The sequence below is a fragment of the Anomalospiza imberbis genome, chromosome 3 (genome assembly GCF_031753505.1).
Source record: "Anomalospiza imberbis isolate Cuckoo-Finch-1a 21T00152 chromosome 3, ASM3175350v1, whole genome shotgun sequence".
Taxonomy (NCBI): Eukaryota; Metazoa; Chordata; class Aves; order Passeriformes; family Viduidae; genus Anomalospiza; species Anomalospiza imberbis.
The window spans coordinates 34,913,505-34,939,057 of NC_089683.1; the positions used below are offsets into that span (position 1 = coordinate 34,913,505).

The window sequence follows — 25,553 nt, forward strand, 5'->3', positions numbered from 1 at the left end:
AAAGTTTGTAACAGCACCAGTTCTGAGGTAAACCTAAGGAAGTTGGAGGGTTTCAGTCTCATTGACAGAATGAAACATGGAGCCGCACCCCTTCAAGTGAGGCCATTCACTCCTGAATTACCAGGAGCTGGTTCCCAATAGCAAAAAGAGGGCGAAAAGATATCCTTTCTTGGAATTGCATCCCTCCTTTTCACAAAGTTTTCTTTCCAGTGTTTCAGTTAAATAGAGGAAGGGGAAGAATAATTTTCTCCATAAAATGAAAGAACAATGTTTAATACTACTGCAGCCTAGTCAAAATCCAGTGAAATGAGAAGTGGGATGGATATGTCCATGAAAGAGGATTCCATCTTCAGACCTCCAACATACACCTCTGTAGGAATCACCTGGCACTTTGGTTTAAGTGGAATTACTCTGTTTGATTATATACTGCATTTTTGTATATAAATAGGATGGAAAAAAATGCACACCAGCAATAGGACAAGCACCACCATTATTAGCCAAGCAATCATTTTATAGCCAGTCGTAACACTGGTAATGTGAATAGACTAGTCTGCTGACTTAGTTCTGGTCCTTTTTTTTAATTAATAAAAAAAGTTAATTTGTATTTATTTTATTTCTTGGAATGTAGTTCAGATCTCATATTATTTACTGGCAAAAATAAATAATTTTGTGGAAATGCTGAATGAAATCCACTTTCAGGTACATTAGGTCTATTGAAAATATTGTATAAATCCAAATAATGGTAAAGATAAAGGCTGGTAAACACATCTGTGGTGGTCTTTTTTCTTTGCAAATTTATATTTATTTTCAAACTATAGCAGAAAGAATGCCCTTTGTGTCATATCACAATTAAAAAATGCTTAAGGCCTCATAAGACACCTTCGCAAAGTTTTCAGTAAATTGTTATTGCACACAGATGAACATCTATCAAAGTTGTTCACAAATGTCCTGTGCAAACTTTGCTTTTAGTGGGGAAAAAAAAAGATCCATTTAAGAGCTAACAGACCAAACATGTAAATAAATGACATATGCATGTACAGTCAATAACTATATGCAAATATCAGGCATACACCTAATTTCAAAACCTGGTACTAAAGTGCTGCGAAAAGTGGAAGCTTTAAGATGAAGCTCGGCTATAAAATAATCAAGATCAAATTTTGTCTGTTAATCAGTTTTCTCAGTTCAGTCTTAGTAAGCAGAAGAACAGTTCCACATATTTCACCTTGCTTTTGCCACTAAAACGAATTCCTGACAAGATCAAGCCAATTCTCCCCCTATATCAACTCATGCATTAATTTTCATGCAATGTTCCTGCTTTATTAATAAGTGAGAGGTATCTCTGCCTTGAGGGAGGTGAATATGAAGCCAGCTGACTGTCCTCTGTCCAGATATTCCCATGTCCCAGTGTGATTAGCACTGTCTTGTCAAATTTAGCTCTAGGCCATTTGTGAACACCTTCTTTGTTTATAGTATCACACTGAAATCTGCACAGATCTCTGTGTGCTTTTCTGTGTATCCTATTAACACTGCACTACATTTCAAGATGTCACACTGCAGAAAGCCACAAAAGCATTTTTAATCAATTTAAACCAAATTTTTAAAAATTACTTTCATTCTGGAAAACTACTTGGTATAATTCTGAAAAGAAAAAAATCAGGGTTTTGTTCCACTGCTGTAAAATCAGAGTACAGGAATCACCATACAAGAATTTTTTTTACTGCATTTGAAATTCTTCAATTGCAATTTTGTACAAAAATCCCTATAAAAAATCAACCCATGGCTAAGCAGGATTGAACCCTGCAAATGACTGGCTATGATCTGCTTGGAAAGTGGTGTAAGAATCTATGACCTTGAGAGAAATTTTTAAAAATCCCAGGCATTTTTATTATTGCACAAGAGTAAATAAAACCATAAACCACAATTTTTCAGTTTTCATTCCAGTATAATAAAGCACAGTGTATTAGATCCTGATTCCCAGCCTGCCTTTCCTAGATGCAGTCTAGTTATATATGTACAACCAAGAAAAACCTTCAACTCAGGACTTGTACTTTTTTTTAAAAGGTAGAAATACAAAAAAACAGGAACTAAGGCACAGAATGAGGAATGTTGCTTTAGTTAGATGAGTCAAGATTGCATGAGGGAACTGCCTCTATTGGACTTCATGTTGAATTCAGAGCTATGTATTCCACTACTGTATTAAAAGAACCAGTATCAAGTGTATTCCATCACTCCCATTAGACCAACTGTCTGTTCAGCAGTGGTATGTAGCTCCTACCTGAAGAGATTTTAACATGATGAAACCAATGCACTGTTAATACACAGTGCACAAATTGCAGTAGAGACAAACATGACAAAGCATCTTCTATCCCTGATTTACCAGTTTCCAGCTTGTATTTCAAGGGAAGATAGCAAAATGTTAAGGGTTTTTATTGTTTGGGATTTTTTTTATGATGCCAATGATAACATTATTATTGCAACGACAGACTTCTGTATTTCTCTTGACAAACAGGACCGCATTACTGAACTATAAAGCCAAGAAGACTCATACAGTGTGAAAATATGCAGGGGAACAACAGCTGTTAGTCATTATTTTCTCCTTATCCTTTCAACACCTCTCTTTCAATTTGCTCTGTAATGGGTAAATCACACTTTCTCCCTAGGACATTTTCTCATTTCAGGCAGGTACTAAATCTAATCCTGAGACAATTAAGAGTCATTGGTCAAAGACACCCCATCTTTTGTTGCTTTCACTGTAGACATTAAAACTAATTTTTATGCTTTACCAAACAGATAAAGCTGATGTTGTGTTCTCCTAGCCCTTTGTCACTACTGATGTGATGATGTTCTGCTTTGAACCTTGCCTCTTTTTTCCCCTTATATAGCCTGTGTTAAACTTCTCAAAAAAAATGTGAAATATAAAAAAATTTTTGCTTTCACTTCATTTAGGCCAAAGACGAATCTACCATCAGATAGCTTTTAAATATTTCTTTTATGCTTTACCTCACCTGACAAGCTTCACAGTAACTATTTAGAAAAAGAGGAAAAGAAGAAACAGTTTTGCTTTTGATCACATTCGGTTTATTGCACAAGTTACTATACTTTGCTCTATTCTCTATTTCTTAGCTGTGAGATGAATATGCATTGTAGTTTGAGCCTTTTGTTCACTGATTTTAATTAATCTCATTCTAGGCCACAGTGAAAATGAGGCAGGGAAAACCACAAAGAGCTACAAACATCACATCCTACTAAACTTTTCACTGGAAAATACATTTTTCTTTATTAACTCTTAAAGTCATAACTACCAATTTTTCCAAATGGCCAAATAGCACAAATCTCCAAAATGACAGAGTATGTCCACTGGTAAAGTTGGAATGTATCACAGCACACACAAGCTTGAATGTGTGCACTCTTCCAACTATTTCTTGTTCAATGTAAGTGGTTGTTTTCCTTCAGAAAGGCAAGTCAGTCTGCATCTGGTTTTGACTTTAGGATGTGAAAGGTTAACCTGATTACATTTCCCACACAGCTTCTAATACGCAATATTTTTTACAACTGGTACTATTTAGTGAAATGGATTGTGCTGAAGATGATGTGGAGAAGGCACAAATCTGTAGCTACTCTTTTTAGAGTAGCAGTTACTTGCAGCTACTCCCCTTATGCCTCAGACAAATTCAAGAAGGCAAAATATTATTCCAAACAGTGCCTCACTAACGTGGGTCTCTAACGGGACAATAAATTACCTGGGGTTTAAGCCCTCCTTCAGCATCTAGGGCAGCTCCATCTCACCAACCCTCCTAGTCATTAAGGCTGATATTATTACTGTTTACCAGCTCTTGTGTAACTTGCTTCTGCCCCTCTCACATGCATCACTGATTACAACCGCAGAAAGAAAAGGGGAAACAAGAAAAATACATAAAAATATAAACAAAAGTGAACTCCCTTGCTACCGGGAAACATGGAAACGACACGAACTCCATGTAAAACCTTGCACATATAGTGACAGCATCCAGTGCTGGCAGCAGAATGAAGTATTGGGACCACAAGAAAAAACAATTAAGGCAGGCATGTTTCCTCGGTAAAAATACCCTATTAAATAAAGGGGGGTGTGTGTGCGTGTGCGTATATATAGATATAAATATATAAAGAGAACCACCACCGTTGCCTGAGGAGGAACACGTCAGGGAGCGCACTGGGGCTGACGCATTATTGAGTACGGGCCCCTCCAAAGAGTGTCACGTTCTCCGCCACCCCGGGATGGGGTCCCTTTGTCCGTGTCTGCTCCCGCGGGCAGCTGCCATCGGCGGCCGGGTCGCGCTGCCCACACGCCGTGACTCGACGCTCCGGCTCATAAACAAACACGGCTGGAACAACAAAAGGCCGCGGTCGCGGCGGCCGGACCCCGCCGCCGGGGCGCAGAGCGGCCGGGCACATCCCCGGTGCCGCCGCCGCCCCCCGCTCCGTTCCCACAGGGCTGTCCCCGCCCGCCCCCCGGCAGCTGCCATGTGTCTGCTCGAGTGCGATTAACACCGACTCGCCAAATCGCCCCCACGCCCGCTTCCCCTCCCCGGGCCATTTGGGGCATGCACGCGCCCGCGCCCCGTGTTTACACGGCGGCGCCTTCGCGCGGAGCCTCTGTGGATGGCGCTGGCAGATGAGCCGGGGGAGGTGGGGGCTCCGCGCCGCACAGCGCCCGCCGCCGGCTATAAAAGCCTCCGGGCCCGCGGGCGGCAGCGATAAGCGAGCGGCCGCGGACCGGCGGAGGATGGAGGGCGGCTGCCCCCGCCCGCTCTCGGCGGCGCTGCCCCTGCAGGGCTACTCGCCCCTCTCCTCCTCCCGGTGCGGGGGGCGGCCCGGTCCTGCGCTGACGGCCCTGCCCTCGTCCCGCAGTCCTGCGCCCTTCTGGAGACCGTGGGTGCCCGCGCCGGGTGAGGCGGCCCGGCGGAGCGGCCCCTGCCCCGCAGCGGTGAGTGGGGAGCGGCGTGGCGGAGCGTCTGCCGCCGGCATCCCGGCGGGCGGGGATGCTCGGGGAGGGCCCGGTGCCGTGCCGGCGGGCTGACCTCTGCTCTCTCCTCCGCAGCCTCACAGCCCCGGCGAGCTGGCGGAAGCCTCCCGAAAGCTGGCGCAGTACACGCACCCTGTCAGGTTAGTGGCAGTCCCCGGCCGCCGCCGGTTCCCGCGGGGGACCTCGGCGCACCAGGGGCCCGTGGTGCTGCGAGGCCAGGAGTGGGTCCCTCGTTCGCCAGTGTAGTGTCTTAGCACTAGCTCTCCCGCCCCTTTTGTTTCCACCTATATATTTATGTAGATATTAAAGTCCCTTGGGAATGAATTGGGCGTCTATGTGCTTTTTAAATGACAGATCCTTGGGCAAATGATTGCCTGGACTCTTGTATTTACCGTATTTGAGTTCTTGAGGTGCCTCTGTGGTTGTGAGACTTAAGACCTATTACACAGTTACGTGGGTAGTTTTTGGTGGTGGTGGTGTTGGCTGAAGCACCTTGTTACTCTTTCATGTGCCCAGGATTAAAAAAGGCACGGGGGTGTATTTCCTAGGCTGTGTTGCTGTGCAAACATCCAGCGCCCTCCCACAGCAAAGAAGCAGGTGGAGGCGTGGGAGAGAGTGGCAGGAAGAGAAGGTATGCACTGGCTAAGCCACCGCTGCCGAGGCACATATTTATGTAACTGCTGCTTTAATGATAAAGGCAATGATAGTATTGCCTAGTATCTGCACTGTCAGTTCTGAAAAGGAAATAAAGAAAATAACAGCAGTTGAATCTGTAGAAGAGTCTGTATTCAGAAATGCTCCTAGGTGTTGCAAGATGCTTAAAATAATTGCACAGGTAGTTTTTCCAGACAAGATGCAGCTTTCTTTCAAATCTAGCCTCTCATCCTTCAAATAGTGATGTACTAACTAAGCAACTGTACAGGCAGACTTCACTGTGACTGCTCCAATGCTTAGGTTTGAGTGAGTGTTGTTGCAGGGATTATTGGGAATGGAGACCTGTTACAAATCCAATGTCAGTGGCTTTGTGCTGCCAAGGAAGCAGTGTTCTGTTCAACAGTAGCCTAAAAAGTATTTCTTGTAATTGCTAGAAAGCAGCCTAGTTCTGTTTCTTACTGCATTTCTATTTTAAGCAATCTGTAGTCAGCAATTCATTATGTTGTAGCGTGCTAGTCTCTTGGCTCTTGGGACTTCCATGGTCTATTTCTTCTAGCCATTACCAAACTGTAAGCAAAAGAGGATGGTAGTTGAAAAGGAACAGGAACTTGGAGTATATTAATTGCAATATATTATCATTAGCTGATAGCCCATGCTAACTGTGATCTTATCAGCATATTTTGTTAATTTCTGGATATAACACAGACTGCTTTAAAATCTACATCCATGGGACATCTTTCTTTTGGGGTCTGTTGATTGTTTTTGAAAAGACAGATGAAATACCAAGGTCTGATCACTCCTAGGCCTTTATCATTCCTTTGATTTTACAATGGTATAAAACAAGTATCAACAACTACCTAGGCTGGGGACCTTTAGAAAGAAAACTACTAATTTGATTCAAATGTATTTTTGATCCTGTTTGATGCCTATTACATTCCTTAGGAATACTGCCCCAGTAGGGGCAGGACTACTTGGATCAGATCCCAGGTAGTAGTGTGTGTTAACGAGGTACTGGAGTGGGAAGTTTCAGATGCAGTGTCTTGGGCTTTCGTAGTTTTGCTGCAAAACTAGCACTCTAAATTGTCTTTATCTCTTCAGATGAAAATAAGAATCCAGAAAAATTTTTTTCTTAATTGAATGTAGAAAGCAACTTCACAACTGAGCATGTAAGGAAAAGCTCTGTTGGATGCTTGTTTTAATAGAATTTCACTTTGGTTTTTTGCATGTTGCTCCATGTAAAATACGTAATAACAATAAGCAAATCTATTGTATACTTGTTTCAGACTATTTTGGCCCAAATCAAGGTGCTATGATTACTTGTATCAGGAAGCTGAAGCACTTCTGAAAAACTTCCCAGTTCAGGCTACAATTTCCTTTTATGAAGACTCGGATAGTGAAGATGATGAAGATCAACTGGAACAAGATTCAAGAACAGAATCAGGTTGCTGACTGCAGGGAAGACTAATGCTACTTCTAAGACTTAATTTAAACTTAATATAAATATATATTATAGTATTTTTAAAGATAATTTATTTCTATGTAAGTTATTCTTAATAAAACTGAGATGTCTTGTAATTTTATCCTTTTTCCTTTGTTCTGTTCCTGTCCTGCTTTAAGTGGGGAAGGTATTGATTAGTATTTTTATATCTGAGGTCCTATAGTTTGTAGATGATAAGTAGAACACCAATTTTTGAAGCAGAGAACAGATGCCTGACTTTGAAGGGCTCTGTGGTTATGTGACTTTGTCCGAGACTGAGGACACAAGGAAAGCTTATCATCGTGATTTAGCAGGCTCCGTATGGAAGTGTATCAAGGAATCATTGGATTAAGTATTCCAATTGGGTTGTGCCTGCTGTTACAACAGAGTTTCAAACGTGGAGAAGAGAAACAATATAGCTGTTTTTGAAACGGAGAAAAGAGTCCAAATTCTAATCTAGTTCTTGTTGTGTAGAAGAGTTTGCCTTACATCACCAGTGTTCTCATGTGCTGTGCACTTACACATAAAAGTGATCGTTTCATACTGCATTTGTTTGTAAAGTGGACATCAAGAAACGAGAAAAAGGTCTGAGTTGTTATATCTGGAACAAAGTTGGGTACCGATCATTGTGAAGGCCAAAGGCCCTAAAAGAACAACAAAACAAATCCGAAACTTTAAACTACAGGCCAGCGCCTCTGTCAGGTAGCGCCTGTGTACCTATCTGGACTCGCCCTTGCCTTGTGGGTGCTGCTGCAGGCCGCGTTGGCTCAGTGTGCCGGCACCAGCCAAGGACTGCTTGCCCCATCCCCTCCCAGGGGCTTTGCTGCAGGATCGAAGCGAGCCCTCACCCAGAGCCTTCTCACACTTCACCTTCCGAGCGTGGGGTGCACCAGCCGTGTCCGCCGCAGCCTCCCAGCCTCAGCACCTGGCGCTGGGACACCTGGACGGAAAACCAATCCTACTGCAGGGGCAAGCAAATCCCCTCACGCCAGGGGGAGACGAGGCAGCGGGCGGGGTACGCGCTGCTCCCTGCCCACAGATACGTCCGATCCCGGGCTGTCTGCCCGCGCCGCCGCCGAACCCAAGCCGCTGGCCCTGCTCCCGGCCGGGCCGCGGCCCCGCCCGCCGCGGCGGAGCCTGCGCGCTGTGCCCCAGCGCTCCGCCCGCCGGGGCCCGGCTGCGGCCTGGCCCGGCACGATGCTGAACGTGACGCCGTCAGCTTTCCCCGCGCCCGGCTCCCAGCAGCGAGCGGCAGCGGGTGCCCGCAGCAAGGTACGGGCGGCTCTGCCGCTGTTGGTCGCTTGCGGGGAGGTGAAGTGCGCCCGCGTTTTTCGCGCTGCGCCGGCCGCGGCTGCCTGGCCTGGCCCGGCCCGGCCCGGCCCCTCCCGGCCGAGCTGCGGTGGTTCCCGGTCGGTTCCCGGCTGCAGCTGGGGCAGGGCTGCCGCCGGCCGCTCCCCTCCAGCGGCCGCCGCGGGGCCGCGGCAGGGTCTGCAGCGAGGGGCCGGCTCGGCTGCGCCGCTGGAAAGCACTCGGTACTTCTCGTTTGAGAGGGCGGCGGTGATAACGCTTCCCGCACTTCCTGCCCCGGCTGTTCCTCCTGTGCAGAGATGGAGGCTCTCACCTTGGAATTACTGCGTGCAGCCTATGCTTTGTGTGTTGGATCTTCATCTCTGGAGGGGTTTTGAAAACACTTGTTGTCTAGAGGCCTTTCTTGGAAAGCAGACTTGGACTAAAGTAGCATTAAGAAATGTTAGTTTATGTATGCTTTAGGTTTTTTGCTTCTGTTTCTCCTGTGGTTTTGTAAGACCGCAGCTCTTTAACCCTGTTTCCTGTTGTTAAAGCTTGGATGAAAAGAGTTCCCAAACTTTGGCCTTATTTGTTTACTATTTCTTTAAGTGCTTTGGAAATACTCAGAAAATAAAGGTTCTCCAGCATGGTGTGCTTTCTGCAAGGAATTGCAAACGTGTTGTTGTAAAATGTGATTCACTGGGTTGGTATTTTTTAGAAACAGACATTCAGTGGGTCTCCATTACTCACTAGGTGGTGTTGAAAAGGAAGGTGTTAGATACTCTGAAGATCTTGTTCTGCCTTTTGGGACAGGCAGGCCATGGCAATAAGTCTCTGGAAAGCTACTAGAGTTTTGTCCTGGCTTTCTCTGGGTGAGGCTTCCAGTTGCTCTAGGGCTTGTGAAAAGTCTTAGTGTATATTGTGACGGCAAAACTTGTCTTACCTGACCATGATTTTTAAATTTCCTTTCTTTATTGCTCATAGTTTTCCAGACCATATCTCAAATGATTTGCCACCACAGGCAGAGTTGGTATATTGTTAGCTTTGGGAAGAATCATCTGAATGCTTGTTGGTGTTCAGTCATTTCTGTGTTGCTACCCAGAACACTCCCTTAAGCCCCCTTTCTACTCACTAGGACTCCCAAATATCAGTAAATAATATGAGTTGGGTTATTTCTCTTTTGTTTTTGTCTGAGCCTTCCTATGGAGCTTAGAAAAGTGTATTCTTAGAATGGCTTTTTCTTCCTTTAGGGCTTGAAGTTGTTTGTATATTTGTTATTTTTCAGGTACCTTTAAAACCAGGAAGGAGTCTTATGGATTGGATTCGGCTAACTAAAAGTGGGAAGGACTTGACTGGTTTGAAAGGGAGGCTGACTGAAGTTACTGAAGATGAGCTCTCTAAGCACAACAAAAAGGAGGATTGCTGGATATGTATAAGAGGTTGGTGATGTTTCTTCTGCGTTTTTTACCTGGCTTTTTTCTGTACTTAAGAAGCAACAAAACTCAAAAAACAAAAACAAAAGCCACACTCCAAGAGAAACTATGTACCTCCTGTGTTTAGGCCAGGTGTAATCTTGACATACTTTGGCATAACTTCAAGTAAGAGATTTTGTGTTACAAAGATTTTCTTTGCTTTCAAGCCTTTCAAAGTAAATCTTCCAAATGGGCATATTTTATACTTATTTTATAGCTGCCTATGAAAATAATAAACCACAAGATTTTAGGTAATATATCAAATCAAAAGTAAGACTTAGCAAGAAAATAGGGCTTTGAAAATGTTGACATGTACACTTATCAGTCTTGGACAGTTTATTATTTTGAGCAGTTTACTATTTTTAATGATTGCTTTAGAGCATCCAGAGACATATAATTATTAAAAATACCACTTAAACCTGGAGAATGGTCTTTAGGAAATAATTGTGAAAGCACACATACTATTTCATAAAACTTAGTAACGCAAATGACAGTTGACACATGGAGCAATAGCTGTGGCTAGAAGAGTATTTTCAGAGTTGAAAATGAAGTTCCTAATTGTCCTACAGAAAGGAGTAAAACATTTGCTCTGCAGTTTAATCATTTCGAGACTAAAATACGCGACTATCACTGTAAATTTGTTAGGAGTTATCACCAATTTCTGTGAAGATAGAACCACTCATACTACAGAAATGTCATTAGCTTCTCTGATCTTCTTAATCTGTTAGTGATAACATTGATCTGGTAAGGAACAGCACTGATATTTAATAAAATGTCATGTCTGAACTTCAGCAAAAGAAAGTTAAGAATTTTTGTGTGAGGGTGATTGTATTGTTGTTGGGTGTTAAAGGGGATGAGAGTGAAAGTAAAGATAAAATGTTATTCAGTACTGGCCTTTGAGCAAAATAATAGGATTGTTAATTCCCTGTGCTGCAGTTGCATGTGCTACTAAAACTATAGTGGGAGCAGAGCTAAAGAAAGCTTGTTTGCTATGTTCACCTGTTCGTTTTTCACTCTGAAAAAGGAACATCTACTGCAGACAGAATTACTGCCTAAAATGCTTATGTTTTCTTTTTAATCTCATCTTACCTATACTGTATCTCTGAGGCTGGTTTTTACAAAAACTCCATCAAGTTGCCTCTATATCTTTCCTTAATTTTTTTTAGGTCTGCCTTTTCTAGGTTCTCAGATGACTAGTGAAAAAAATCATCATAACCGAAAATCACAGTAGCCCTCATATGTGGACAAGTAGTAAAAGAATATAATTATGGAAAAGCTAAATGATGTCTCTGCATTGGTAGTTAGACTGTATCTCTAAAAGAAAGAGCAGAAACTCATGAGAGCAATGTGAAGTAAAAGAACAGGAACTAACTTAGTTCAAAACCCCAGTGTGATTAAAGCAAGCTGTCATATAGGGCACAAATTTGTACATTAAGGGGGGCTCAGGAGAATTAAAAAATGCATGAAGGTTGTATAAATTATATTTCTTTTGCTCCAGCAAGTTTGATGGTAAATTTGAGTAATATTCAGGAGGCCATGGCTACCCAGAATCTTGTAATTTATTGTGTGCAGTAATCACTGCTGCACACAAGATGGCACAGTGAATACAGCCATCAGAAGAGCAGGTCAGTAAAGTGTGCAAAGATCCTTCCTTTGTTATTGACTGGGTCTTTGTTGTTCACTGGAATGGTTGTTCTTGCCAGCTAGGATTGCTCCAAGTATGTCTGCCCCAGGCTCAGTGCTGAATGCCTTTCTCTCCTTCTGAAGTAATTAATGTACACTTCCTAATGTCTTCAAAGCTTTTTCTGCAAGCGCTCGCGCAGTTCTGTTTTTGGTAGCTTCCTGTTTTGATAATGTTAAATATCTTCAAATATTCAGGCCAGTAGGGATGCAATTATCATGTTAACAGCAATATGTCTGTTAAATCAGTTAGTTAAATTAGTAGTTAAATCAGTTTATAGCTGTATTCTTCAGGCTCCAATAACCCAGTTGCCTAGGAACAATAATTAGCCTTCATAATTTCAGACCTGTGAAGAAACGTAATTTTATGTCGCTGGAAGTCCTGCGTTCTGAGCCCTTTTACTGGGACAGATACAACCACAGTCGTAAGCATTCAATGAGCACAATTTGTGTTAAGTTTCTTATATTGCTGAATCTGAACAGTGGAAGTTTTGTTGCTGATAGTGACAGTATTTCCTTGTGTGAGACAGTTCATTCCTGTAGGCATTTCATTCCATGATGGTGATGGGTAGTACTGAAACAAGTATGGCAACACTTCAGGGATAACTTAATTGGAAGGGAAACTGAAAACTATTTTGTGCACTGGCTGGTTCAATTTTGTCTCTTTTTAAATGTGCCTGTGGTACTTTTACCCTCTAGCTAGGATACATCATATTCAATTTCTAGGTTGAAGTCTTAACCCAAGGCAAGTAGTGTGGCATTGTAGGATTGGCATCTCCATGTAATAAGATACCTCTTGTGCTCTATACAATTGTGTCACTTATGTTTCTGTTTTTGTGAAGTCATACTGCCTGTTCCAATTATGCCTACTGTTTGCTATTGCACTCTTCAATTTGTGCTAACCTTTCCATTATTTTTGGAGACAGGACTGGTTGTAGAAACGCTGCTCATATGCTTTTCTGTTTTCTTCAGGATTTGTATATAATGTCACGCCATACATGGAATACCATCCAGGTGGTGAGGATGAACTAATGAAAGCAGCAGGAGCTGATGGTACAGATCTCTTTGATCAGGTGAGAACAACTGGCAGCAAATGACACTTGCTCACCATACTTGAAAAATACATGTTTTGTGGTTATTTTTAGGGCAATTCAGTGGAAATGGTGATTTGAACTTTTTCAGTCCTAAGGACAGGTAGCAGGTCACTGCTCAGAATGATACTTACATGTGCTGGAAGAGACATGTAGTTTAAACTTCGTAGCAATAGACAATAATGAAAATGTCACTTTATGTTGTTAGAATTATACTTCAATTAGGTTTCACTTTTTTAGCAGAAAGAGCAGTAAAGCTAGCAAGAATTTGAGATACCACCTTAATGAATTGCAGCAATGACTACTGTTGTTGGAGAGACCTAGTTTTCTAAGAGCTTTCACTTTTGGAAAAAAGCTTGTAGAATTCTTTGTCTATTTACTTGGCAGCTGCATTATCAGAAAAAGTGCTGGAGCTTCTGTTAACTTTAACTGGTGAACAACTCACAAGATGACAGTTGGTCTCTTATTTGTTTACTATTTATTTAAATGCTTTGAAAATACTCAGAAAATGAAAGTTCTGCAGCATGGGTGTGCTTTCTGCAAGGAATCACACACTTGGTGTTGTAAAATATGATTCATTGAGTTGGTATTTTTTAGAAACAGACATTCTGTGGGTCTCCATTACTCACTAGGTTTATCTGGGAAAATGGGAAAGAGCAGAAAAGAAATCTCTGTTTCTGAAAGGAAATATGTCATGCGTTAGAGTATGTTATGCCTTCATTTGCAAAAGGTTTTTAATGTTTAAATAAAGATGGATATTCTAGCTTTGTTGAGTTTATCCTTGGTTAATGCTTTCACAAATGAAGTGTTGGTTTTGGGCATAATTCTTTGATTTCAAGAAATCTGTAGTATCGAATATCCAGTATCAAGGTGGAGCTTGGAATTATGTTGCTGGGTCATTATATGATGTCCTAGAAAACAGAAGTCTTGACATCAGGAGTATTTAGGGAAGCCCCTGCAGTTAAGTTCAGATATATGCTTGCAACTTGTTAATTTTTTGTCATGGGACTGGAAGCAGGTTTAGATCCTGAAAATATGCTTTTCACTTTCTTTTGTTTCTGGCTTACGACTTTTATGTTGCTGGAGATGTTTGTTTTCCCCTCTGCTTTATCATTCTGTGTCTGTCAGTGGTTTTTTTTTTAAGAGCTTGGTAGATTTCTAGTGTTCTCCAAATTTCTGGAAAAATTAACTGTCATTCATAATCCTTCATTTCTTTCTGTTACCTGTATAGGAGGAAACTGCAACGTGTTGATGGGATTCTTTATCTCATCTCTTTAGCTAGTCCAGTTGAAAGTTTTTATTTTTAAATCTAGATACCATTCAAATTTGTCATGCAACACTTTGTCTCCTTTTCTCTTCTTGTGATGTTATCCTGGATGCCCTATCAGAATTCGCTTTTCTGCCATCCATTACTTCTACAAGTTCTCCAGTTCTGGTCTGTAAAGCTACTGCTTTTTCTTCACTTTATTTTACTTTCTTAAATAGGGAATTTCCAAATGAAATGATTCAGTGATAGTAAGACAGAAGCAAACAGAAATACACCAGCTTGGTAGGAGGTGTTTGTTTGTCTTAACTATTATTCTTTATGTTTGTTTCCTTAATCCCTTTTCCCTTTACTTGCTAAACAAGACTAATAAATGTTGTGGTAATGGCAAGGTTTTTGTTGTGTTAGTTGTTCTAACACATGCATTATAAAAATGCTGTTCTGAAATATATTCTGTAGCTCAAGGTTATGATGTTCAGACATTGCAAAGCATAAATGAGTAAATTAAACTATTCTTCCTTTTTTCATAATCCTAGTGTTTCACCTAATGCCATGATACCTGTAATAGAAGTAAAAATAAGTACTGACTATTGTAATAGTGACTTCTAATGTGTTTAAAAATAATCTGCTAAATGAATTATATTAGTCAATGTACAAAAATGAACTTTTCTATTTCAGTGCATAGAACAACATAGTAAAAATTCCAAATTTTATGACAAAATACTTTGTTAATGTAGGTTCATCGTTGGGTCAATTACGAATCAATGCTGAAGGAATGTCTTGTTGGGAGAATGGCTGTCAAGCCTGTTGCTGCTCCAAAAGGTGAGTTATTTTAAGAATGAAATATTGTCGGTTATACTTTATTCTAAAATTATCTGGAAATTATGAGAAATCCTAAATCACCTCATACTTATGAGGAGAATCTCTATTCTTGTGTAGAGTTGAAGGCTTTTGCATATATTAATTTATTTACACCAGATACCTGAAGATGAAATTATTGTATACTTGAAGACTTTTAGTAATGTGCTGCTATGTTTCTTCTTTCGTTTTTAGTCATTAGAAAACAGCTGTGCATGTGTATTATATGTCTGTGTATATAGAAAAGACCTTTTATTGTCGTGCCATCTCTCTTTTTTCTTCTGATCCCAGAAGGCAAACTGTCAGGCAGGTGTCATATTGAAATAAAAGTCAGTATTTTCAGCCTAGCTGATTTCAGCACCTTACATACATTTGGCAAGTTGCATATGTATTGAGTTATTTGAATACACTTCATGGGCAGTTATTCTTTTCAGAACACTTTATTGGGTCCTTTAGTTTGAATTTACCTTGAGAAAAATTTTCTGATAAAATGGACTCCTCTGAGTCAGGAGAGCAAGAAGTGCAGTATAGTCTTAGAATGCAGGTGATGGTTTCCAGAAACTTCAGTCTTCAGTCTGTTTTTCAGTTTGTAGGCCACAGCCAAAATATCCTATACCTGGGAAGTAGACAATGTTATTCAGTATTGACCTTAGCAAAACTGCAGTGAAGACATGAAAGGAGTAACGATTGCAACTATTTTTCTCCAATTCTGTATACTTGAGTTCACAATTTCAGCTGTCTTGTAACTCTTCAGCTTCTGAAGAAATGCACTGCCTGCTTGCTTAATGCTTAGATAACACCATCTTAACAGTTAGGTTGAGTTTGGGCTTTGTGTGAAGTGGAATAGTATTTTACATCTCCATGATGCAAGGTAGCTAATTCCAGTGTGGAACTTTTAAGGTAAGTGCTGCAAAGTATGGAGAAACAGCATAACTGCTTCACTGAGTTGAGGCATTACAGAGACATTACTACTACTTTGTCAACTGAGTTAGAAATTTAAAAGTAAACATGCATTTTTTGATTTTATTAATCTAACTTTTCTGCAACTGGAAGGAATTTTTGTCACAGCCAGTCAGTAAAACGTAAAAACATCTTCACCCCTGCTGGCTCTGGCAGTCCATTTTCTGCTGTTTCCTTTTCCTGCTTTTTTGTTAATAGGACTATCCATTTTCCTGTAGTAAAATTTGCAGGATAAAGATTCTCAACTATATAAAACCAGTTCTGTTGCCTGTGTTGCTTTTAGCCATTTCAGACTTGAAAAAACTTAATTTTGTTAATAAAGAATCAAACTGATAAAAGAACTGCACAGTATTTAGGTAGGAGAAGACCTCCAAGACTGAGTCCATTTTTTGAACAGCCACCATCTTGTCAACTAGACCATGGCTAAGAGCCATGTTCTGTTGTTTCTTGAACACTTCCAGGGATGGTGACTCCACCACCTCCCTGGGCAGCCTGATAAAATACTTGACAGTCCTTTCAGGGAAGTTCTTCCTGATCTCCAACCAGAACCTCCCCATGTGCAGCCAGGAGGTCGACTCGCACCTGGCTGCACCCTCCTTTCAGGGAGTTGTAGAGATCAGTAAGGTGCTCCCTCAGCTTCCTCTTCTCCAGGCTAAACAACCCCAGCTCCCTCAGCCACTCCTTATAGGGTTTACCCTCTAGACTGTTCACCAGCTTTCTGGCCCTTCTGTGGAACACTCCAGTACTGGACTTGCTGAAATCCTTCACTGTAAGGTTCTCAAGGATTACTTTGATTCCTGGCAGGTTATAGATCCTCCTCCTTTGAATTATCAAAAAGTGATTGACTTACTTCACTATTAGCCAGCAATAATTCTAGTCTTTTACCTTTCGAGATGACCATATTCTGCAAAGTTTGCATTTCAGAATAGAAGAATAAATTACTAAGTTGAGGTGCATGTTTTTTAATAGAGGATTAAATGGGCCCCATTATTAAAGGGAAGACAAGACTTCAAATTATGGATTACATTGCTTTCTTTTTGTGACAGAGAGTGAATGTTCAGCAGTAGGACAGACATTGGTATTTGTGCAATCTCAGTACAGAGCACAAAAGGCCGATGTAGGTTTGTTGGGGCATTGCTGGAAGATTTGTGGTTTTGTAGGTTAGGGGTTTTTTCCTGTTTTCTGGTGGTTTCTTGGGAGATGGTACAGTTGTTTGCTTACTGAACTGCTTAAGGAAGCTGAAGTTTGTCCTTGCACACTCTAGGTTGGGTTTTTTTTTTGAGGAAGAAGAGTCTTTTGAAAATGCTGGTAATAGTTAATGTTTTGTCAACTTGTATTTTGAGAATGCTGCTTATGCTTTGGTAGTGACTAATAGGAAATTCTGAAATGTCCCTTGTGTAGTGTTACAGTGGATCTTCGCATTGAAACATGTAGTGTTTGTACTTGCTGAGAAGGCCAGTGCAATACCCAGGTATGTAAGAGATGATTTCAGAATCTCCCTCAGCTTGCTGTTCCTTCAGAGTGCTCAGCTGTAAACATTAGCACAGTCTGAAATGTTTTTAATACTGCTGATGTTTCCAGAGACACTTGTTAGTGTGTAGTAGCATAATCCCTATGTTACTTTAGTGGTTACTTGGGAGTCAGAATGCATGTTGTGTTATTGTTAATTCAACAAGATTCGACTGAGAGCTGTGCTGTCATCCAAGGAAGAGAGGTAGGGCCCTGCCTTTGATGTATCTCATGTCATCCTTAAAATTGCAGTGCTGATTTCTGTGCAGTGTGTTAAAGTATAGTGAAATGAGAATAGGCTTCTAAATACAAAAAAATTACCTTTCATTAGAAAGAAGTTTTGGGGAACAACTTGCCCATCCTGGCAAAGCCGTAAAGAGGTGTATAGCAGAATATGCAGACAAATATTGCCTCAACCAAAAATTTATGGAGTATTTTCTTTTTACCTCAGCTAAAAATGTGTGGAGTATTTTCTTTTTTACGTTAAAATGGCACAACACGAAAGCCTCTGATGAAGGTTGTTCTTGAAGAGCTCTCAAGTAATTTTGGAATACCATATGGTTGGTGCTTTGTTCTAGGTGCCTCTCTTAACTTTTCTCTAGCATTTTTTCTCTAATACTTTATGTTGTGATGCAGAGCACTGGGAAGGATATGGAAGAACAGGGAAGAAACACTCCTGTTTTAGTTTTCATAAAAAAGAGCAGGAGGAACAGATTGTTTTTCCTACTTCCCAAACTTGGCTCCCATAAGAGAGAATATAAATTGGACCTTCCATATTAGGACATTCTGAAATGTGCAATGTAGAGGAGGGCAGAAAGGGGCCCAGGTATATCCAGAGGTCTAGTTTCCCCACAGATTTCTTGTGAACAGAAGGACATGTGGTTGAGAGGTGCAGTGCTTTTCCCATCAAGTTGAGCACCTTATAAATGAATTGGTGCTGTGTAATTCACCTGCTTGATCTTACTTTTTTAAAATTTTCTGCTGTAGTTGTTTGGTTTGGAATACTTGTAGCATACTGTAGAATAAATGAAAAACTCAGATAATAACTTGAAAATAAAATCATTCGGCAGAGGAAGCTTACAGAAAAATTTCCTTTTTCCTATGCTCCTGCCAAGGATTGGGTTCACATTTCTAAGGATTTGGTTGGTCAGATTTGCAGTCTATGTGGTGTTGTGAGACAGGTGTTGTTGGAATTCTTAACAGATTCAGTGAGCTTCTTACCTATGAAGTCTATAATTGCACAAGATAATCTGTGATGGTTTTTTGACGTGTCAGAGTTCCTGCATTTCCTGTCCTTTAGAGCTGTGCAACTTTTGGTGCTTGTACTGTACCAATTTTTTAAATTAGACATAATCTTTTGGAATGGTAATCATTGCTGCATTTATTTGTTGCTTCTTGATGTCTGAAGCATCCTGGTTGTTCCATTAAGCCTTTTTGAAGGTTTATTTGGAGATCCTCACTTTGGCTACTTTAGCATGATGGGGCAAGTACTGTAACTTCTTAACTGTTGTACTTGTTTTTTTATTAATGTTTGCAGAGATTTCTTCTGCTGTGTCTGAAGACAAGAAACAGCTTAATGGTAAGTTCTCACCTGGAGTGAAGTTGGGAGTGAATCTCAAACTTATGTGAATATCATTGAGTGAGCAGTATTTATCCACACTTCTCTTTCTTTGTATTTGAATCCAGTAGTCAAGCTGTAGTGATCTGTGGAAATTTCAGAAGGCAAAATCCTAACCAAGTATTGTGAATTCTGTGTTTGAAAGTACTATAAGACTGCAGTAGAGTAGTGTAGATTAGGGAGGTATGAGATGGACAAGCAAGGTCAGCTTGTCTGTGAAATGCCAGGAAGATTTTCTGCCCAAGTCTTTTCTATCCAATCAGGTCTTCCACTTGTTTTGCTGGATTTTTTTTTCTTTCAAAGTGCAAAATTTTAAATTTCCTTCTGAGCTTCGTGAAGTTTTTGTCAGCCCATTTCTCCAGACTCTCTGCATCCCTTAATAACCTTAACCTTTCATTTTTTGCCTGATTGCATGATTTGTTATTGCTCTGACTGGGAGAGTGGGTTGCTAGTGACTGTGTGAAACAGTATCAGTATTCCCTGTTCCTTGGGGAGTGCTAACAGTAACTAGCCTCCAGCTGGATTTGGTATGCTGATCACACCTTTTGTGACTGGCAGTTCTGCTAATTTTCTGTCTGTGATGCAATCCACCAGCCAAACCCAGGTCTTTCCAATGTGGCCATGAAGATGGTGTGAGAACCTTTCTCACTAGCCTTGCTGTCCCATGGGATGGTGCAGAGCACTGCCATGATGTGCAGGGTTGTAATTCTGCAGTTCATCTGGTCAAATTAAACTGTTTCATGCCTGCCATCAGCCTTTGGCTTCACCCACAGCTTTTCTTTATTTGTGATCACCATGACTAATAGAGCACTTTTCTTAATTGGTTCACAGATCACCTGAATCATTGTCTTTTTATTGCAGCATGAATCGCTCTTTTCATGTAGGATCTTGCAGTATTTAAAAATAATTCATAAATAACTTGGTTTGCCAGAATGTTGTTTTATTGTGGCTGTTCATATATTTCTCTGGACCTGCAAAAGCAAATAAGAGTATGTATGACCATGGATTCCTGTTATCCCTAGAGAGGAAGCAATTAATATGTGTGTCCTCAAGAAAAGCTTATTTATTGAGAAGGCTTTTATCATTAGGTGATTGGTTTTCTTTTGCAGTCATCTGACTGCTCTGACATTTAGCTTCCTTGGCAGCTGCAGCTGTTGTGTACTTAGGAGTAATTAAGGATCAAAGAATAAGTAATTCGACTCAGTTTTAATTGCTTTGGGTTAATTCTGGATGATCAAATAGTTGTGACAGATTGGGTTAGACCAGAGTGGCTCTTTTTGTTTTTATCTACTTCCCATGTGGTGGAGCCACTAAATTACATGTTTAAGCTTGTAGTCATACTAGAAAACTTACTGGCATTTAGAAGATAATAATCTGGGTAACTGAGAATTCATGTGCTAAATATTTTATGCATAGCCATTTCAGGTTTGCAAGGTTTGCCTTTGAATAGGCTTGAAACCAGCGCTTACCAGCTGTTCATTGTGCAGCTTCCTCCATCATCATTCTATTTAGCTTCTTTGTGTTAAAACTGATGTAGGATTGCAGTTGCTTTTATCTATCTCTGCTCAAGTTTTTGCCAAATATGTTCAATTTCTATTATGCCAGAGATTAATACAACTGGCATTTTGAAAGACTGGCCAACTGTTGTTTCTCAGCAAAGGCTGTTTCAGATTGTTCCATGTAGTTAAATAGTTAAAGTGAGTGTCTGAATTCTGTGAAAATTCCTAGCAAAGTGCTGTGTAGAAAGATTTGGGTTGCTGTCTTTGCTTAATTGACTAACATGGAATTTTACTTGTGAATTAGGTTAGATCAGACATCTCAAATGGAATGTTCATCTGAATTGTTAAACAAATAGTTCTGTTAAAAGAAAGTAATTCAGATAACCTTTTTGTCTTTTTGTGCTTCACTATCACAAAGTCTAAAAGCACAAGATAATAACAGATGAAACCAAGTACAACACAGATACTGTGGTGTGTGGAACTCTTAAGTTCTGAAGTAGACCTCCGTGTTCTACAAACTTGCTCTCCAAGAGAAAGTACTGAATAAAAACTAAATACTAAATGTATATACTCTGGCTACCTGTGGAAATAACGCCACCAAATATTGTTCAAAACCACTTAGAACATTCAATTAAAAAAATCAAAACCACAAACCCCAAACATACCTGAGTATGATTTATATTAAGCAAGCATCCCAGCAAATACTTTAATGACTCTGCTCTTTGCAGGTGTGCTTCCTGAGAAGAAAGTACTGGCTTCTTCTGCTAAAGATTTAAGTCCGAGGTAAGCCTTTGTCTGTCATTGTCTGTTGAACATTCTATTTAAGAATTCTGTGTAATTCTTAGTAAATTCTTAGTAAAGGGTAGCTCTTGAAATTTCGGTTAAGTGAGTATACATCATTACCATCGTTGTATAAGTAGGGAAGTTGAACTTCAGGTTTAAAACAACTTGCCAGAGGTCATGTGGGCAGATGATGGTTCTTTGCTTGTTCTATTGATTCCTAAATTTTATGCTGCCTTGAATGTATACAAATGTATGGCTTATATTTGCAGGCTCCTCATCTTTGTTTCTTGGGAAAATTCATGGAAAGTGATTCCAATTAGACTGATTACTTTCTTGACTTTAACTAATTTGTCCATAAACAATTGCCATGCCTTGAAAAAGGGCATTATTTCAAGCTGGAATATATTGAGATGTGATGGCTGCATTCAAGTTTCTACAGTATGTAAAGCAAAGGAGGCCCTGAAAGCTCATTGTGATAAATGCCTGCTGTTGTCACTGAGGCATCATTTTACTCCATGATACCTTTGGTCCTCAAGGTCCATCTTCTCACTTGGCATCAAAATCCCCTGGGAATGTGTGTTCTCTGGGCTAGTTACATGCAGTCATAAAATACTGTGGCTTGTAAACAATTGGAATGAGGTTTATTTTCTGAAGTGCTCTCCAAACCTTGCTGCCCTTCTTGCCATGTGTGTCTGGCATATTCTGGCATGTGACTGGAAGGTGTGCAGCCTAAAATGTGTTTGCTGTCAGGAGTGTTTTCTCCTTCCTTTGTTCCTGTTTTTCTGGTCCAGGAATAGATGGAAGTTCCTGGAAAGTGTAAGGCCATGCAAATAATTAGCATTTGAAGGCTTTGGGGTTTTTTTTTTTTTTTTTTTTTTTTTACTTTACCCTGGATTTATTACAAGGTTTGGACTTGGGTACATAGGAATGAATGCAAAAACTTGATTTGTGGAGGTGAAGGGAACTGTGGTTTTGTGGTTTGTGCATCAAATCTTTAACTCTTGGAAGCCACCCTGCCTATTTAATGCTTTGGTCTGGACTCAAGATTTTAGTCATCCATAAGCAAGGTTCATATACAACAAAGAGAATACATGTGCTTTTTAAGTAAAACTAATGCCATAGAATTTTTACTACAGTGTACTGACTATCAGAATACATAATTATATAGTTATTTTAGTCGTTTTGTCAAAATTACTGACTTTGAACTTAGTCTTCAGAAGTAGCAAGTAATATGTTTGGCTTGTGAATTTGTTAAACAAGCTCTGTTTGAAGGCTTGGGGTTAAATATGATTTGATGTGCTCAAAGAAAGTGAGCATATATTTTTTTCGTTGTTGTATTTTTTGTTTTACAGTTATGACTGGTTCCAAACAGATAGTTTGATCACAATTGTCATATATACTAAGCAGAAGGTAAGCATATTTTATGAAGGAAGAATTACAAGATCCAGTTGTGATCTAGCTTGAATTCTGGGAGAACTTTATAAAAATTGTTGGGTTTTTTTTTTTTCCCTTGGCACTGAAAGGACATGAATGCAGACTTGGTGATAGTTGACTGTCAAGACAAACAATTAAGGGGAGAAATCATCATGGATGACCACTCATATCTTGTAGAAGTTGGTAGGTACTGTAATTTTGCAGTTGAAAGTATTGAATTTTCATTCTACTGTATTAAAACCTGCTCATCACACCATTAGCATTTTACATGTACTAATTACTATTTTATTCCTCTTTCATTAGAGATGGTTAAAGTGCCTTGATGTAAAGGAATTACATTGTTTATCAACTCACATCTTCATGTTTTTAGTATGTACTAAATTTCTTACATATGTACTAAAATGCAATAAGAAATAGAGTTTGAAGTTGTGTAATTTTTTTCTCATATGTGTTTTTTATGATAATTAAAAAGCGCCATTCATAAGGGCAAGTGCAATAATTGCAGATTGGTAGCTTTACATGAGCCATTGGTAAGAGTAATGGGAAAAAATAATACCTTCATGCATGAGGCTTGTGGAAGTCATGAGTCAAATTTCAAGGCCAAATAAACATGCCTAACTTTTTAGTATTATTAGTTCACTCAGGCTTCCTAGACTTACTTATACTTTCTGTGTATATGATGGCTGGAATAGAATTTTATTAATGCTTAACACAGAGTGTTTGTGTTTATTTCAGACTTGGATCACGCAGTTTCAGAAGATGTGGCTGGTAATTTCTGTCTCTTGCAGCACTTTTGTATCTCTTCTAGGATAGTCCAGTCAGGAGCTGAACTTCCATGATCCTTGTGGGTCCCTTCCAACTCAGGATATTCTATGATTCTGATATCAGAATGTGGAATTTCAGTTTAATTTTCTGACTCATCAGATACTTCACAATTTTACTTACCACCAGGTCCTGACAGAGTCAATCAAGCCAAGCCATAACATTAAATATTTTTTCTTAATTGTGGCATTGGGCCTGTGAAAGTAATAAGTTGATAGTGCTCTGATCCCTCTGAGTATGACTAAATGCTAAAAGAGCTAGAAGTTAGTTCTGTTTTGTATTTGTAAACTATTCTTTGCTTAGACTGAGACTTTCTTGGATTTAATTGTTAATTCAAATGGCCTTGGAAAGAAAGTAGTAAGTAGTGGTAACTAACAATTTCCAGTACATGAGGACTCTGGGTTCACGAGCATTTTTCTTGAACAGATGGTCTGTGAAGCTGTTCTGATTCCATGATCTATTAAGCAAATAATGTGTATTAATTATGCATATCCAGTTAGTGCTTGTTTTAACTGCACTCTAAAACATTTTAGAGAGATAGCTGGAAGTACCTTTAATTTGATATTCTAATTTAAAAAATTAATTACATGTGTCTTGAGAAATCAGTAATTGTTCTGGATTTCATTATAGTTTATGTGTGAAATATTTTTTTGTGCAAAGTGTAACTAAAAGTAACAATATGAAATCTTTTCTCTTTTAGTAAATATTGCTGAAAAAGTAGGGAAAGTAGAAATTATCTTAAATAAAAAGGATAACATCCATTGGAAAATGCTGGGACAGCCCTGTGAAGGTCATAATACTTTTATCAAACGCACAGACAGAGGTAAGCAATTTTATGGCCAGCTACCAGCTGTTTTAAGACTTCTTGGATCTTGTTAGTTATATTTGTTTTTTCCCAGGATTTTCTTTTTGTCTTGTTGTACCTTCATTTCTTTCGCAATTGTTGTCTGATCTTGAAAGCTATTCAGGAATTCTTCTAGAAAGAGTTTGACTTGGAGGAGGGTTTTTTGTTTTGCTTTAGTTTCTTGGTTTGTTTTGTCCTACAGTGGAGTTGAAGGTGAACCTAATATTGGAAGGGGAGCACTTCCTGAGTGTTGTTCCATCTCAGGGTTACCTGTGTGCTTAATGACCTCTCTGTCCATATGAAAACGTCAGTAGACCCTGAGGAGAGCGTGTATGGACATGTGTCAATCATTATGAGAGTAACTGCAGTAAAGTATCAAAAACCATCACTTCCAATTGTTACTGTAAATACAGTAACATCTCTCAGTGCTGTAAGGTGGTTCCAGTACACTGCATCTTTGTAACTTGAGCTCAGATTAAATAAGGGACTTCAAGTCATGTGTAGGTACTGAATAAGCTGTGTGTACAAGAAGCAGTAAATATTATATATGGATTCATTTTGTGGTAATAGAATAATATGAACTTGTTGCAGTACCAAAGTGTATTACAGTGATCAAGTGTGGGTTTCGGTTTTTGTCAGCTAAATTATAAATTTCTGCACAATTATATTGTGTAATATAACCACACTCCTGATGTTATTGTGGTCACCTAGTTTCTCAGAAGCCCTCTTGGTCTTCTATCTAATAATTCTCAGAAACTGACTGTTGGATTACAGTCTGCATTATTATGTGTGAAAGCAAAGTTGTGCATTTTTAAGAGCTAATGAAATGTTGCTCACCATTTTGTACGCCTCTTACTGGCCCTCAGTTATGCTTCGTGGGCCTTTAAAGTTGAGAGATTACTGTGGTACAAAAAGGAAGACTGCATAAAAGCACATCTCTCTAGCTACCTTTAGGTTATGTGTAATGTAATTTTCCTTTTGAGAGTTTCAGATATTGTTGAGTCATCCACTTTAAAATTAGATTTTTCGATATAATCCTCTGTATCTAAGGGGTTACAGCCTGATCTAACGTGTTGTCCACTGTCTGTTGCTCATTTTCTCTCTCCTTACCACTTTTTGTGATTATAGAAAACAGAAAGATAATCTGAAAGAACAAGAGATACAGCATCTTAGTGGCTTTATAGATCCTTTGCAAATGAGGAAGGTTAGATGCAACTGACAAAATACATATTGAGCATTAGTAACCAATGCTTTCTAGATAATGTTATCTTGTTACCCTTTTTTTTTGTGGTTTATTTT

At 39.7% G+C, this 25,553-nt stretch overlaps 2 protein-coding genes across 5 annotated transcripts in view; both read left to right on the top strand.

Moving 5' to 3' along the window:
• Nucleotides 1-4,149: 4,149 nt before the first annotated feature.
• On the top strand, nucleotides 4,150-7,234 carry RIPPLY2 (ripply transcriptional repressor 2). The gene is made up of 3 exons (XM_068183952.1): nucleotides 4,150-4,963; nucleotides 5,078-5,142; nucleotides 6,940-7,234. Exons 1-3 carry the CDS (start codon nucleotides 4,652-4,654, stop codon nucleotides 7,103-7,105), a joined length of 543 nt encoding a protein of 180 aa, XP_068040053.1. The 5' UTR covers nucleotides 4,150-4,651; the 3' UTR covers nucleotides 7,106-7,234.
• Nucleotides 7,235-8,248: 1,014 nt separating this feature from the next.
• The window catches only part of CYB5R4 (cytochrome b5 reductase 4), a 28,029-nt gene continuing 10,724 nt past the window's right edge, over nucleotides 8,249-25,553 (top strand). The window contains exons 1-10 of one of the 4 annotated variants that reach the window (XM_068183947.1): nucleotides 8,249-8,405; nucleotides 9,706-9,859; nucleotides 12,545-12,645; nucleotides 14,665-14,749; nucleotides 18,792-18,833; nucleotides 21,100-21,154; nucleotides 22,507-22,564; nucleotides 22,678-22,771; nucleotides 23,324-23,356; nucleotides 24,111-24,233. In XM_068183947.1, the coding sequence (XP_068040048.1) occupies nucleotides 8,331-8,405; nucleotides 9,706-9,859; nucleotides 12,545-12,645; nucleotides 14,665-14,749; nucleotides 18,792-18,833; nucleotides 21,100-21,154; nucleotides 22,507-22,564; nucleotides 22,678-22,771; nucleotides 23,324-23,356; nucleotides 24,111-24,233 (820 nt within the window). In that variant the 5' untranslated portion in view covers nucleotides 8,249-8,330. Of the gene's footprint in view, nucleotides 8,406-8,726; nucleotides 8,883-9,705; nucleotides 9,860-11,115; nucleotides 11,141-12,544; nucleotides 12,646-14,664; nucleotides 14,750-18,791; nucleotides 18,834-21,099; nucleotides 21,155-22,506; nucleotides 22,565-22,677; nucleotides 22,772-23,323; nucleotides 23,357-24,110; nucleotides 24,234-25,553 lie in introns of those variants that run through there. The other 3 variants (XM_068183951.1, XM_068183948.1, XM_068183950.1) reach the window with 3 other exon arrangements.